At 39.5% G+C, this 14,702-nt stretch overlaps 1 protein-coding gene across 7 annotated transcripts in view; it reads right to left on the bottom strand.

The window, feature by feature from the left end:
• Nucleotides 1-1,131: 1,131 nt before the first annotated feature.
• The window catches only part of LOC123984340, a 25,175-nt gene continuing 11,604 nt past the window's right edge, over nucleotides 1,132-14,702 (bottom strand). Inside the window, exons 1-4 of one of the 7 annotated variants that reach the window (XM_046071179.1) lie at nucleotides 10,743-10,899; nucleotides 7,158-7,832; nucleotides 3,281-3,370; nucleotides 1,132-2,416 (exon numbers count right to left, since the gene is read on the bottom strand). In XM_046071179.1, the coding sequence (XP_045927135.1) occupies nucleotides 1,223-2,416; nucleotides 3,281-3,370; nucleotides 7,158-7,373 (1,500 nt within the window). In that variant the 5' untranslated portion in view covers nucleotides 7,374-7,832; nucleotides 10,743-10,899 and the 3' untranslated portion in view covers nucleotides 1,132-1,222. Of the gene's footprint in view, nucleotides 2,417-3,280; nucleotides 3,371-3,513; nucleotides 4,632-4,926; nucleotides 5,070-7,157; nucleotides 7,833-8,050; nucleotides 8,128-10,742; nucleotides 10,900-14,702 lie in introns of those variants that run through there. The other 6 variants (XM_046071181.1, XM_046071180.1, XM_046071182.1 and 3 more) reach the window with 6 other exon arrangements.

The following is a 14,702-nucleotide window of genomic DNA, read 5'->3' as shown; positions in this document are numbered from 1 at the left end:
CTTTAATTTGTCACCGATCTGTAAAATGTGTTAATTAGTGAGCTTTAGGCCCCATCCACACTACTGCATTTTCGAATTAAAACGGAGAGCTTTTGCTACGTTTGCACCTCCTGTCCAAGCGAAAACGAAGACATAAAACGGAGAAGTTTGGAAATGCTGCCAACCCCGTTTTGCGTTTCAAAACTCCAGAGGGTGTTTTAGTGAAGACGGGCCAAAACGGTCACGCTCTGCTCTCTGATTGGCATCATATTTTTATTATAATATTATGTACCGTGCAAATAACACTTATCTGCCTACACTTGTACTGTGCATGTAGCCGTTTCCTTTGTGACGACTCCCAGTCTGTTTCCGCCACCACACTCCCGTGTTACATTCAGTAACAGTCCCAGCTCGTTATTGGTGCATGCAAAAAAAAAACTGGTCTAATGCTTCCTCTGTATTTATTTATTCTTTTGCCAAATCTTCTGTAACTACGGAATAGACCATCTGCTTCATGTTTACACTGGCACGCGAATGCCCAGTGTACCTGAATGGGCCCTACTGTGCGTTTTCAGTCATTTTAATGTAGACAGAGATCAACGCTTGTGTGGATGGAGATCGTATTCATTTTAATTCTCCGTTTGTAAACTAAAACGGAGTAGTGTGGATGGGGCCTTACAAGTGCTGGTAGGTGTATTTTATTACAGCTGGACAGAGCCAGACTAGACTACCAGTTTTTATGATATGCTAGGCTAAGGTAACTGCTGTAGCTGGCTGTAGCTTTGTACTTAGCTTAGAGACATGACACAAGACGGTATAACAGAATTAATTAGCTACCCTTTAGAAATCCAAACATCTTCTATAAGATCTAATTCTGTTGCTCTGGGACCTGTATGTTGTGTTAGTTACCATTTATGTCACCCTGAAGAGAGTGCCACAAACAATTAAACAGGAAGCTCTTCAGTGACATTAAATGTCTTAACACAGCTTAATATAACCATGGTCTCATCCTAACGGATGTACAAGTAAACCTGGAGAAAGATTGTTTAAATTTAATACAGTATCATATGCTAACTTACGTGTTGAAAGTCAGAGAAGTATAAATGAAAGTGTTTGTTCATTGTTTACATCTGCAGGTATACTGAGAGTGTGTGCAGCAGTTGGGATTTATTGTAAACTGTGTGAATGTACAGTAGGAGAAGTGTGGTCAGTTTTAGTCTATTAACAGTGCGTAAAGTATAAATCAAAAAGTGAGAGGTAGAGTGAAAGGACAATACAGATCAATTGGCATGGGTACTTGAGATTTTCTCTTCTGAAGCAAGGTGATGAAATTCATACCTGGGCCAATTTTGGAAGAGTGTTGTCTGTGCCTGAAATTGCTCTGCGTAGGGAAGTCTGCCTCATCTGCATTCCCCTTCTGTCTTCCAGCCTTTGTGTTGGAGGGACTTGGCCCTCTGAATGACAATATTCCCAAAGTAGCACTGCCGTGCTGCATGTCTGAATCATCTGCCTTGCTGTTAACACCATGAGCGGGGGCTATTTCCTCAACCTTGTGGCCCCAGTGCTTTGATAGAGGGCCTCTGCAGTGACCCAAACCACTCTCTCTGCCATTGCATTTGTTATGACCCAACGTGGCTGCTCTGGATCTCCCATAACTCTCATTTGCTTTGGCTGGTTTGTTATCCGTAGAGGATCTGCGGCAAGATGAGACACCAAGGCGAACAGACAAGGTGGACCTGTACAAAGTGGGTTGGCCTGCACCTCTTCCTTCTAGTTTCATGAGGGAAATGGAAAGTGACTTGTCCAAAAACACAACAGAACTAGTGGTCCTCAGAGGCACCTCAAGATGGAAACAAGACTGGTAGTAAGGCTGTGAGGACAGGTTCATTAATGAACCACCTATTATGTCCTGCTTTCTGTCTCCCTCTGTGAAGCTCCATCTGCATTGTTGTACTTTCCTCTTTCCTCTTTCTCTCACTGCCAGTCCATCAGCTGGTGAGAAGTCCTGTCTGAACACATTAGGGGTCACATTAGGATTCTGTCTGCACACGCCCGGTTGGGAGTTTGAGACTCTCATTGTGGTCGTCATTATGGATGAGGCGCTTCCTTCAAAATTTTCTGGTAGTTTTGGTGGCGATGATACCTTCACAGGCTGTATTAGAGTGGGTGAATACCCAGGGTCCTGTGAGGTGGAAAGTAATGGCAAAACCTTCCTGGCTGCAATGGTAATGGAAGAGAATGCTGTCTTTTGACTCCTTCCCACCACATCTGGGACACTTGCAGTCCTGAACAGGTTGGAACCACTATCTGCAGTCTGAGAGTAGGCAGAGTGTGTTATTGCTCTGAGAGACACACTCTCCTTCTCCTCTTGCCCCCGCCACACACCCCATGACAGCGCATTCCTGTGCAGTGAAGGATTAATATCCTTACTTGAGGCCTATGAAAAAATGGAGAAAAGAAAAAAACCTAATATCAGACTTGTGCTCAAAGTGGGCAACTGACTCTTCTGCAAACTGAAAGATTCTGTAGCTCAAATGAAACGGAGAAAGACTGCAAATACAAAGATATTAGCTGCTGTGATGTGGTTGGAGGGATTTATTATCTGCTCTCCTGATTTATTTCTTGATCTGTTGCTGTTGCCATGACAATTTGTAACTTGATGGGCAGCACATGGGGACAAATTATCCATGACATTTAAAATGAACAACCCAGATTTGTCATCTGAAAAAAAAAAAACACTACATGTCTGCTCTATTTTTATTTTTCAATTCAGTTAAAATGAAACAAACTTTGAACACATGGTACGTACTTTAATTATACCAACTTTCCTGCTGTTTATGTCGACAGGATACCTTGCTGGTTAACATTTTTTCTCCCTGTTTGAAGGGCAAACAATTAAACATCTTCCTCAAACAGCTCTTGTGTTGGCTCACATTCCCAAGACCCAAATGTCAGGAGAGTTTTACACAAATATAATTTGGCTTGATGAGATATTTTGTCTCTTGCTTGACTGTTATTGCAAACCCGGAGTAATGGAAATTAGACAGCACATAATATCAAACATCATAATTATGGAAGAAACAGTATTTTGGTACATAATCAGACATGGAGTCTTTACAGAATATGTAATTTTAGTTGACAGTAAAGTGATGAAGGAGATATCTGGCTCAAATTTCCACAATCTTAAAATGCATTTTGTTAAACAAGCATTCTCAGAAAAGTATTTTCAGAAACAGTGTTTAGTAACTTTCCGCGTAATGAGACCTTGGGTGAACAGATAAGTACAACCAGAGCTGTTTACCTCATTGATGTTAGGGGCCAAAATGCTTGGGAATGTCCAACGGCGGAAACCTGCTGACATTGACCAGCTGGCTCCTATTTTCTCATCTGTCTTGACACAACAGAAAAAGGACTATAATGTACATTAGAGCACTGCAGCTTCTGATTTTAACCAGGCTATGCCATACATGACATAAAAGGAAAGTGCACTTCAAAGACATACTCCTCAACTTGAAACACAATTATCAGACTTACCTACTCATCACAAAAGTACAGCTATCTTGTCAGAGGAAATAGTCTTTCTGCTAATGCTTCAATATCACATTATTCACTTCACTTTATCATTCCATCATTTATTCCATGCTTAGAGCCATGTTCATTCCCACCTATCAGCACCCAAAAGAAAAAATCTCTCTCTCTCTCTCTCTCTCTCTGCCTTTCTGCTCCTCAGCTCAGCTGATGGTGACTCTCCTAACGTGGTTATCTGCATTGCTTGCCTGGCACATTTTGGATAATTCCTTAACAGCAAACAATAGCTTAAATGTTTAGGCCTATTGTTTCAGAAGGCATGGGAAGGGGCTAATCGACTCATTTTATTCACCACTCAGTATAATTCAGTTTTTTAATCATGATACACCAAGTGCACTGCTCTCAATTCAGCTGGTATAAAGCCCAATGTAGCTATTGCAGCCAATAAAACTGAGATTATAACAAATGGAGGCACCGTTTACTCTTTAAATAAACTTGTCAAGCATACAGAGCTTTTATTCTGTGTTATACAATGTCACAGTGAGACCTTGCAAATTGAAGTTATGTTGCTGGCCTGTTAAGATGTTTGCATGAATGGTACAATGCATATAATACAAGAAAAGTAATTAGGTTTACCCCGTGTGCTCCACTTTGAGGTGAGTCACATGGGACTGGAATGCATGCCTGAACAACAACACTGAAATAGAAATTTATACATTCACAGTTTCACCCCATTTTTCTTTTGATTTATTTTTGCCCAGCCAGCAAGTGTAATTGGGAGAACAATAATGTTTTTATATATTACACTCTACAAAAGAGAGGTGGATAGGAGTTTCTTTGTGTGAGAGAAAGGGACTATGAGTAGCGACCCTGAAAGACATATGGCATAAACCCTCAATCATTCGAGAGGGTGATAAAAATCTTTCAACTAAAGGTTAATATTTTTCATATCAAGCAACATATATACCGTAATGTGTCAAGTGTATGATAGGTGACAAAGGTGACAAACTCAAACCTGAGTAAATGAGTAGGGAAGACGCTCCATATAGTGAATGACTATATGAATACAATATATTCCTTAAATTTTTCACCCATGTGAATTTAGAGTATTGTATGTACATGGAACTCACTCCACCTTTCTCTACCTTTGTAAACTCTCAAAGTCATGGTGTGACTAAAATGAAAAAAAAATGCACATGAAAACAAAAATAAAAATGTGTTAAAGGATAAGGCTGGTGATATTTCATATTTTTGTCATTGTTAACAAATCCCATGAAAAGACAAAAATTCAAGAATCTTACTGACAAGTATTGTCTGTGTAGCTGAAGCCTTTTCCCCTGTCCAAAAACTACTAAAAGACATCAATGTGCCACACTGTTGCAGTGAGTGAAATGTTCCTTCATTATGATGTACACTCACCGGCAACTTTATTAGATACACCTTGCTACTACCCGGTTGGACCCCATTTTGCCTTCAGAACTGCCTTAATTCTTTGGGGCATACTTTCAGCAAGGTGTTGTAAACATTCCTCAGAGAATGCGAATCTCCTGTTCCACCAAAGGTGCTCTATTGGTTTGAGATCGAGACTCATCAGACCAGGCAACGTTTTTCCAATGTTCTGTTGTCCAATTTTGGTGAGCCTGTGCAAATTCTTCTGCTGCTGTAGCCCATCTTCTTCAAGTTTCAACGTGTTGTGCGTTCAGAGATGGTATTCTGCATACCTTGGTTGTAACGTATTTGAGTTTCTTGTGTCATCTTGAACCGGTCTGCCCATTTTCCTCTGACCTCTGACATCAACAAGCTATTTTTGTCCACACAACTGCCGCTCTCTGCATATTTTCTCTTTTTCGGACCATTCATTTTAAACCCTAGAGATGGCTGTGTGGGAAAATCACATAGATCAGCAGTTTCTGAAATACTGCAGTTACTGAAATACAGTGCAGCACACTGGCACCAACAATCATGCCACGTTCAAAGTCACTTGAATCCCCTTTCTTCCCCATTCTGATGCTCAGTTTGAACTTGAGCAAGTTATCTTGACCACTTCTACATGCCTAAATGCTTTGAGTTGCTGCCATGTGATTAGCTGATTAGCTATCTGCTTAACAAGCAATGGAACATGTGTACCTAATAAAGTGGCCGGTGAGAGTACATGGCAGTACCCATGTAGTTTATTGACTTGATTCCACACCGTCCTTGCTAGCCACTTGCACACTGATGTACAGGGCTGAAAATACTCCACAATAAATCCATTATTAATTCCTGTTAAAGTAATGTTTAATAACATCTACAGTGCCCAGCTGTTTTAGGAACCATTTAAAAAAATTTAAAGTATGTATTTGTGACTGTTTTGAAAAATGTATGTCATTGTTAGGAACAAATGGGCTTGGTGCTAAGTGTCACATACAGGCTGGAGAACTCAAAAAGTATTGAGAGACAGATGCATTGTTGTTTTTTTCATGAGATTTGTTGACATAAAAATATAGAATATAGCCAGCCTTATCTTTCAGAAGTAAACCATAGGCACCGACTGATGGGTCTGTGAGAGATGGAGAAAAATAAGCAAGACCTGCATGAGAGAAAAATAGAAACAGAGAATGTGTTTATAAGAAAGAACGAGAGCAAACAGGGTTTGTACTTGGCTGACATGTCCATATGCTTATTGTTGCATGCATGGAAACCAGTGATTGAGTAAACCTTTGTGCTCCTGAAAATGCCAGGAAAAGAGAGGAAGGCCATGGGACCTACAGCTGGTTAGGAAGCAGACAGGCTGTGCAGAGCTGTGGGTATTTGAGAGATAAACCCATCAGCACAGCTAGTGTTGAAATGAGGCCCGGACAAAATGCTGGTATTCAGATGCGTCATATGTGCTGGAGTTAGCTGCGATTATTTTTGACATGAACTAGTCTAATTATCCAGGCCATTCCTTTATGCTCACACTGTTTTTCAACTTTCTGCACACTGTCCTTTGTATTCCCAATCCAACACATTTTCTATGATAAGAAAGAGCCACCTAATGATCTCAAAATTGCTTAATTGGTTAAATAACCTTCTGAACACACAAAATTATTATTCGTCAGTGAATCATAACTTGTAAGGATGACGCACACGCTACTTAGAGTTCACGTTCCCTGTTATAAGCTGAAACAGTTGCATACTGGTGTCTGTGTTAGAACAATTCGTCAGACCGAGTCAAGCGTGCTGTAATGGTCCTGACTGTGGGTCACTGGAATGTGGTCACATGGGCCATAATCTGTTTGAATTCACAGTAAGAAAACATACCAGTGATATTCAATGTTTATCCCCACCTGAGACGGCAAAAACTACGAAAGTTCTGCAAGTTAGCAACTATGTGAATTATATACATTTACTAGTGCTGACAAGACTTTGTGATTGGTTTTAGTAGATTATTATTATTAGTAGTGCATGAGAGCATAGTATCTACAATAGATGGCCATAAATGCATCAATTATTGTTTTATATAATATATATATATATTGTATACATTCTTTCTTTTTTCACTGAGAACAAATAGACTGACACAATTTTACTGTTAAAAACCACATTATTACAGAGGAAAAATAGAAGCATAATTCTAAAATATACTGTCCAAACCTTACTCTTACTGTACTGTTGTGGAGTCTTCTTACCTGATGTGTCCAGACCAAGACATCAACTGTTGCTCCCACCTTTGGAAAAAAAATAACCTCTACTTTCAACAGAGGCCAGACTCTCCTGCTCTCAGCCAAGAGTATAACAGGTCCGTGCAGCCACCAGGTAGCCAAGAGTGCTCTGTGGTCTTTTCTAAAGCCCCAGTGGAAACTCCTCTCAGCTGACGGGGGATCAAATAGCAAAGCAAAACTCATCAACTGAGTCAATATGTTTACACTAATGACCCTGCAAGCTTGCGTTAGCCTCTTGAAAGCTGTATTTGCTCTGCAAATGAAAGAGAAGGTGAGCTTGTGTCCTTGGTGGAACTTTAACAGTGTTGGCTCTGGTGGACACACACTTCAGTGGATCTTTATACTTCTCACTTAATTCATTCCCCGCACATGCCTCTGGTTTAGTTAGCCTGGTTAACACCCACCAGGGATCTCTGGAGCTTCCAGCAGTACCCTAGGCCTTATCCATATGAGCGGAGTCCTCCAGGCAGGCAGCACAGTGTGGCTGTCTACCCTTCTTCTCTCCTCTTTCGTCCCCAGAGCCCAGGCTCAGGTAGCAGAACAGGTGACTGACTCTCAGGTTTCAGGACTTGCATAATAGGTCCCCACTGCACAAGGTATTAATGGAGTCAGGGGCTCTCAACATCTCCTGCAGCTGCTTTACTGAATCAATAAAGACACATACACACACGCACACATATAAAGATATATAATTATTATGTCTTTATATATCTATATCTATCTCTATCTCTCTCTATATATATAGATGGATAGATAGACAGACAGACAGATAGACAGATAGATAGATAGATAGACAGATAGACAGATAGATAGATATATATAGGCTGTTTGCTCCTGCATTTACTCTTTCTAGTGCTTACTCAAACCAATACTTTCCAAAGATGTTCTCACATAGCTTCTTTGAAAAGACACATACATCTTCTCAGAATAGGCAGACCTGGATGTGGACAAAAGAACAGTGAGAGTAAAGGCAAAACTATAAATAAATGTCTAGATATGGTACACCACTGAAAGTGCTGAATATTCAACGTATTGTTTCTCCCCTTTATGCATCCCAGCCAAAGTAGGGTAGCATTAAAAATCAGAGTACAGTACAGAAAGTTTACACTTTCTCGATGATGAATTACCCAGTTACTCGACTAAAACAGTAAAAGCATTGAGGTATATTTCACGCTTGTCACTACGCATGACCCAGTGGTTATGCTGACATGAATACTGAATAAAGCAAGCTGATGATCAATGACTTCTATCTCCAGCTATTAAGCTAAGCTATCCGAGGCATATACTGGTGCACTTCTAAATAGTTGTAAATACGCGTATGCAGAGTAATCATTGTACAGTTATTTCTCTATTTATAATGAATAGCAAGCAGTTTTCTTTTATGGGGCCTTTTATTTTTATAACCTAGTATGTTAAAGTCTCTTGATCTCCATGCTGGTGGATCATCTTCATACAGAAGTCGCAATAATGCAACAGCTTTTGCAACTGAGTAAGGTAATTACACGTTTGAATGAAAAATATCAAATGAGTTCACTGAGTTGTAATATATTGACGATGTTCAATCTTTGATTCATACTGTAAACATGAACCTAGTGAAAACACTGGAAAAACATAGTTCAGAAATTAAGATGACAGGTTATCAGCAGTAAAAATGTGTAATACTTTCCTTACCTGACAAACTCCTGATACATGTACTGAACAATTAACAGTCCCTGAAATATCAATTTACTTACTGTCATTTGACATTTATGATTTATATGTGATATTACTATGTTATAAGACAGTTTATTATGTCGCATTCTGTTCAATGTTGACCCATTTAGATTTATAAAGATATATTTCATTGTGGCAAAAATTTACTTACTCAACTATTCTTTCATGTGGAAATTGCTTAAAGCGTTTCTTGCTTCATTGGTTCTCTTAATAATCCATCACTTTGAATAAAAACTTCATGACCATTGTGGCTGCTGTATCCAGCTTCAGTGCGTCAGGCTGAGGAAAGTCTTCTTATTTATCTTTGCACCTCTTCCCACCCAAACCTTTTAAACCTTTTCCATTCCTATTAGAAATGTTTCTATGGCTTGACGCACCAAACAAGGTCTCTTGAAGTAAGCACAAAAGTTGCTGTTTCACTCAACTATTGTAGTTTGAGAGCTCTGAGAAAGCACCTGAGAAAAACACTGTGAAATGAGGTTTTCTCAACACGCCTCAAGATATGTGTAGGGAAGTCTATTCTGAGCTAATCCTATTAAAATTCTCATGTTGTACAGTATGTCCACCCTAAGTCTTCCAGCAATGTCACTTCTCGTTTGACTGCCACTGTTTCAAGTTTCATGGGGATTTGTACAATCAATACTGTGCTCTAAAGCAAACATCAGAAACACCATGGGTATAGGCTACTAAAGCTGTCTTCAGTCCTGTTAGTTTTTGAAAAGTTAGATTTGTCATTCAGAACTGTTTTGTATTTGAGTGTTGTATTTGTATTTTGATGCAGCAGGTTCACAAACAAATGAAAATACAGCATATTTAGAAAGACAGACATTATATATTGTTGATCACATCAAACACACACTTGTCGGCGAATTCCCACTAATAGCTGGCTGCAGGGGCGTTGAACATAAAGCTCTATGGGGGCACTGACCCCCTTATTCCCCATTTAAATTTTTGATTTATGAATTTGATATATTTTTGTGTATGAAATTTGTTAGTATGTACCTCACCAGCATCCCTTGCTTAGCCCATTAATATTGGCACTGTCATATTGTGACAGGGTCAGAAAATGCCTTATGATTTTAGCGTTGTGGTGTGTTTTTCTAGTGTGTCATTTGTGTGCTGTGCTTTTTATCGCATGTGGAGTGGTGTGACTATGCATGCTATATATGATTGTCAAATTATTGGTGTGTTTTAATGCATGTGTGGGTGATTTTAAGTTTTACGAACTGGCAAGACTGTCTTTGAATGCCGCACACCTCTGCTGATGTGGTAAATAGACAATGAGCAACAGGTGTGGACGCCGGCAACAGACTGAACAGGACTTCTTTTAAGCGAAGCAACGGCAACAGCATGGAGCATTGAGCAGGAGGGCAGTAGTAAACGAGAGATCTGTGGGGAAGTAGCCGGTCGGACGGAACAGGTGCAGCAGCCGAGACGAAGCAGCTGGCGAGCGACCGTTAACGGAGCCAACAGCGACACGAGTACAGACGACTGCAGCAGCCAGTGTCCGCCAACGTGCCAACGCTTTATTTCATGATCTCAACATCTGGCATTGCTGATCAGGGTTGGGGAGTAACGGATTACATGTAACGGTGTTACGTAATCAGCATACAAAAAAAGAGTAACTGTATTCTGTTACAGTACAGAAAAAAAGACACATTTAGTACATTTAGTAAAAACGGGGATTACATAGGGATTAGGCTACTTTAAACACAAAGTTTCCATGGAACGGAAAGCGGAGTGCTATTTGCTGTTTGGTAAAAACACAAAGCTAGGGAGGGATCTATCGCAGATATTGATTGGGGTGTAGCCAGTAGCTGAATGTGGTTATATCCCTACCCCGTCATGCAGACCTCCCAGTGAGTGAACACGGCTGCCGGACATGGGACAGAGCACAGCCTCCGAGACCTACGGAGGCCAGTTTGACCACTGGGAATACAGTAACACGGTGGTTTTCTTGCCAGTTTGGCTCTTGGCTCCCTGGGACTGAGTCAGCTAATGAGGCTATGTTCGGTCGCGTTCACTGGGATGCTGCTGAGCGCTGTTTCGTTGCCACTCACCCGCCGCCAGGTCCCCTCGCCCTGGTCTGAAAACCTCCAGTACTTCATCACGCACTCTGGTGCTTTGAGATCCCAGAATGGGCAGAGTGAGTTAATTTGACCAGTAGTTGCAGGCTAACCAAGCTAATTAGATAATGGCCACTAATTAGCAGCAACAAGTAAAGCTATGTGTCCATCAGGGAACTCGTAAATCACAGAGTTGAGGCAGAGCAGCTGGGATCACCTGAGAGAAAACCTGAAAATATTTTCTCCATCAAATATGATCAAGTTTTAGCAGAATCAGTGAATAAAGTTGTGCTTTTGTACAGTAATCAGTAGTGCCCGTCCCAGAAACACTATTTTTCAGCAGCATAATAAACATTAAGAAAGCTTTTCATTGGATAAATTAAATACAGGCCCATGAGTGCAGGATGATTTATCAACATTAAAAATCGTTTTCCAGAAAATGACACACTCTAAAATGTCTTCAAGAATCCCTACAACACAACATTTTTTGTCATTGATGGGCCAGATCCTGCCATTTGGAAGTAATCCAAAAGTAACTAAAAGTAGTCAGATTACATTACTTTTATTTTGTGGTACTTAGATTACGTTACTGATTACATTTTTAGACAAGTAATTAGTAATTGTTCTGGATTACATTTTTAAAGTAATCCTCCCAACCCTGTTGCTGATTCCAGTGTCTGAAAAACTTTTTTAAGAGTTCAACAGAAAAAGTGTCTGCTGGGTCCATGTTAATGGTTTTTTATAACCAGAGTGAGAACAACACCAAAAGATAGAAGGGGAACAAATAAATAACACAAGGAAAAACATAATACAGAGTATTGGGAAAAACACAGAGACAGGAAGTGATGTACACAAAGACACATGAAGAGGGAAACAAAATAAAACAGGAAATAGAAAACACCAAAACCGAAAACTGTAACAGTAAATGTATGGAGAGTGAGTCAATATGTATGGTTATAAGGATAGGATTTAGAAATACTTACTAACTCCTCAAGTTTCTATGTCTACTTTATGTGAATTCAACATCTGTATTAAATTGCATTTTGAAGTAGGTTTTCCACCCAGACATCATTACATTTCTGTGCACTGGTCATTAAAAACAATACAAAGAAAAAGCATGTTGTAACACTAACTCAGGGAAAAATTCAAAAGTCAAAAGACCCATTTTGCATTTGATTTTGTTTTAATTTGAATTATAGCATATCAAATGAAAATGAGTAAAACTTTGCATTTACGTTTGACATCTCTCCAAGGCTTGTTTTTGTGAAACCTTTCGAGGTCATTCATTTACCAGTCAAAGGACACTATTGTATCGAAAAGGTTCCCATGTTTGTCTTGTACAACCAATTGGGGTTTTTTTTATGTCTGTGAGAATATGGTACAGTATTGTTTGCTTGGCTTGTTTTTATTCTTTCTTTCTTGTTTCAGTTCTTTCTTTGGGTGTCATCATCAGCCTCCTTTCAAATACATTCAAAATTCCAGCTCAGTTTGCATTTGCATTTTCAAGTTTAAGTAGTGCATTTTCTGCTAATATGAAAATTAATGCAAACTGTTAAGTTGATTTTAAATTCAGGTCCATCATAATTGTGGCAGGGTTTGTTGTGCACTACAGGTGTTCTTCAGTGGCTCACAAAGTATTTGCCTTATGCAGAGCTGAAGGGTGAGGACATGTACGTTCCTCCAATTTCTGTATCACTTCTAAACTGCATTCCAAACTTTATTCATTCAAAAAATCACAAAGCAGTTGGGAAAACAATTTAGTAACATATAAAATGTAATTTCTACAAGGTTGAGGTGAGGAATGAGTAAGACAAAAATGTCTCAATTTTTGAATAGTTTTGGGAGTATTACACTTCTGTCTAACAATAAATCTGTCCCAAAATAATGTTTTAAAATGTAAAATTTTACCATTTGTAGATAAATACAAAATAACAGAAAAGATGAGGAAGTCGACTGCCTCTAGACATCTTGATGACACTTGCATTAATTTTCTAATGAAATTTGAAGAGGAGGCAGCTGGATTGTTGAGGAACTTGATTTAACAATAGTTTGCCTGATTTTACAATTATGCTGGAATAAATACTGAGGCAGCAGAGTAGTATGACTGCATGTCATGTATAGGGCCTGGGCTGGGGGATGTTGCTGTCACCTGCTCTGAGTGTCCAACATACTGAATAATGGCATGGCTTCACAAGTAGCAAAGGCATTTCGCCATTGGGCAAAAATTTCTATACAAGATGTCTGTCTGATAGTGCTGTAGCTAAATTTAAGGATGTTGTCCATCAGCTCTAAAATTCATTATCAAGTCACAAAGTAACGGAGGTCTCCTATGCTAATTTCAGTCCCTCCCAAATCGATCATCTTGTTGATAGTGCTGCAGGCTCGCTGCGACTGACACTCGACTCTGTAGCCCCTCTAAAAAAGAAAATAATAAAACAAAGACGGTTAGCTCCATGGTATAATACTGAAACTCGCAAATTAAAGCAAATATCGAGGAAACTTGAGAGGAATTGGCGTTCCACCAAACTGGAAAATTCTCGTTTAATTTGGTAAGATAGTCTTAAAACGTATAGGAAGGCCCTCCGTAATGCCAGAGCAGCGTACTACTCATCATTAATAGAGGAAAATAGGAACAACCCCAGGTTTCTTTTCAGCACCGTAGCCAGGCAGCTCTATTGAGCCAAGTATTCCCATAGCTCTCAGTAGTTACGACTTCATGAGCTTCTTTAATGATAAAATTATAGCTATTAGAAACAAAATTCACCAAGACCTGCCCTCAACTGGCACCGACTTATCTCTAAACTCAGGAACCTTAGAAACAGCTGTAGAACCGGATATATGTTTAGACTGTTTTGCTTCCCTCAATCTTTACCAACTAACTTCAATAATTTCTTCATCTAAACCATCAACCTGCCTCTTAGACCCCATCCCGACTAGGTTGCTTAAAGATGTTTTACCCTTAGTCAGCACTTCTATACTAGATATGATCAATCTATCTTTATCAACAGGCTATTTACCACAGTACTTTAAAGTAGTTGTAATTAAACCTCTTCTGAAAAACCCCAAACTTGATCCAGATGTTTTAGCCAACTATAGACCTATATCTAACCTTCCATTTCTCTCTAAGGTTCTGGAGAAAGCAGTTGCTAAACAGCTGTGTGACTTTCTACAGAGCAATAGTTTATTTGAGGATTTTCAGTCAGGATTTAGAGCTCATCATAGCACAGAGACAGCACTGGTGAAAATTACTAACGACCTCCTTATCAGACATCAGACAAAGGACTTGTCTCTGTACTGGTTTTATTAGATCTTAGTGCTGCATTTGATACCATTGACCATCAGATCCTATTGCAGAGACTGGAACATTTCATTGGCATTAAAGGAACCGGTCTAAGCTGGTTTAAGTCCTATTTATCAGATCGATTTCAGTTTGTACATGTTAACGATGAGTCCTCCATGCACGCCAAAGTTAGTCATGGAGTTCCACAAGGATCTGTCCTCGGTCCAATCCTCTTCACTTTATATATGCTTCCTTTAGGCAATATTATCAGGAAATATTCCATAAGCTTTCATTGTTATGCAGATGATACTCAGTTATATCTATTGATCAAACCAGATGAAACTCACCAGTTAGCTAAACTTCAAATGTGCCTTCAGGATGTTAAAACCTGGATGACCTGTAATTTTCTAATGTTAAACTCAGATAAAACTGAAGTTATTGTTCTGGGGCCCA

This window comes from Micropterus dolomieu, linkage group LG15 (genome assembly GCF_021292245.1).
Source record: "Micropterus dolomieu isolate WLL.071019.BEF.003 ecotype Adirondacks linkage group LG15, ASM2129224v1, whole genome shotgun sequence".
Classification (NCBI taxonomy): Eukaryota; Metazoa; Chordata; class Actinopteri; order Centrarchiformes; family Centrarchidae; genus Micropterus; species Micropterus dolomieu.
The sequence above is the reverse complement of the archived record's forward strand: the minus strand, read 5'-3'. Positions and strand labels throughout refer to the sequence as shown.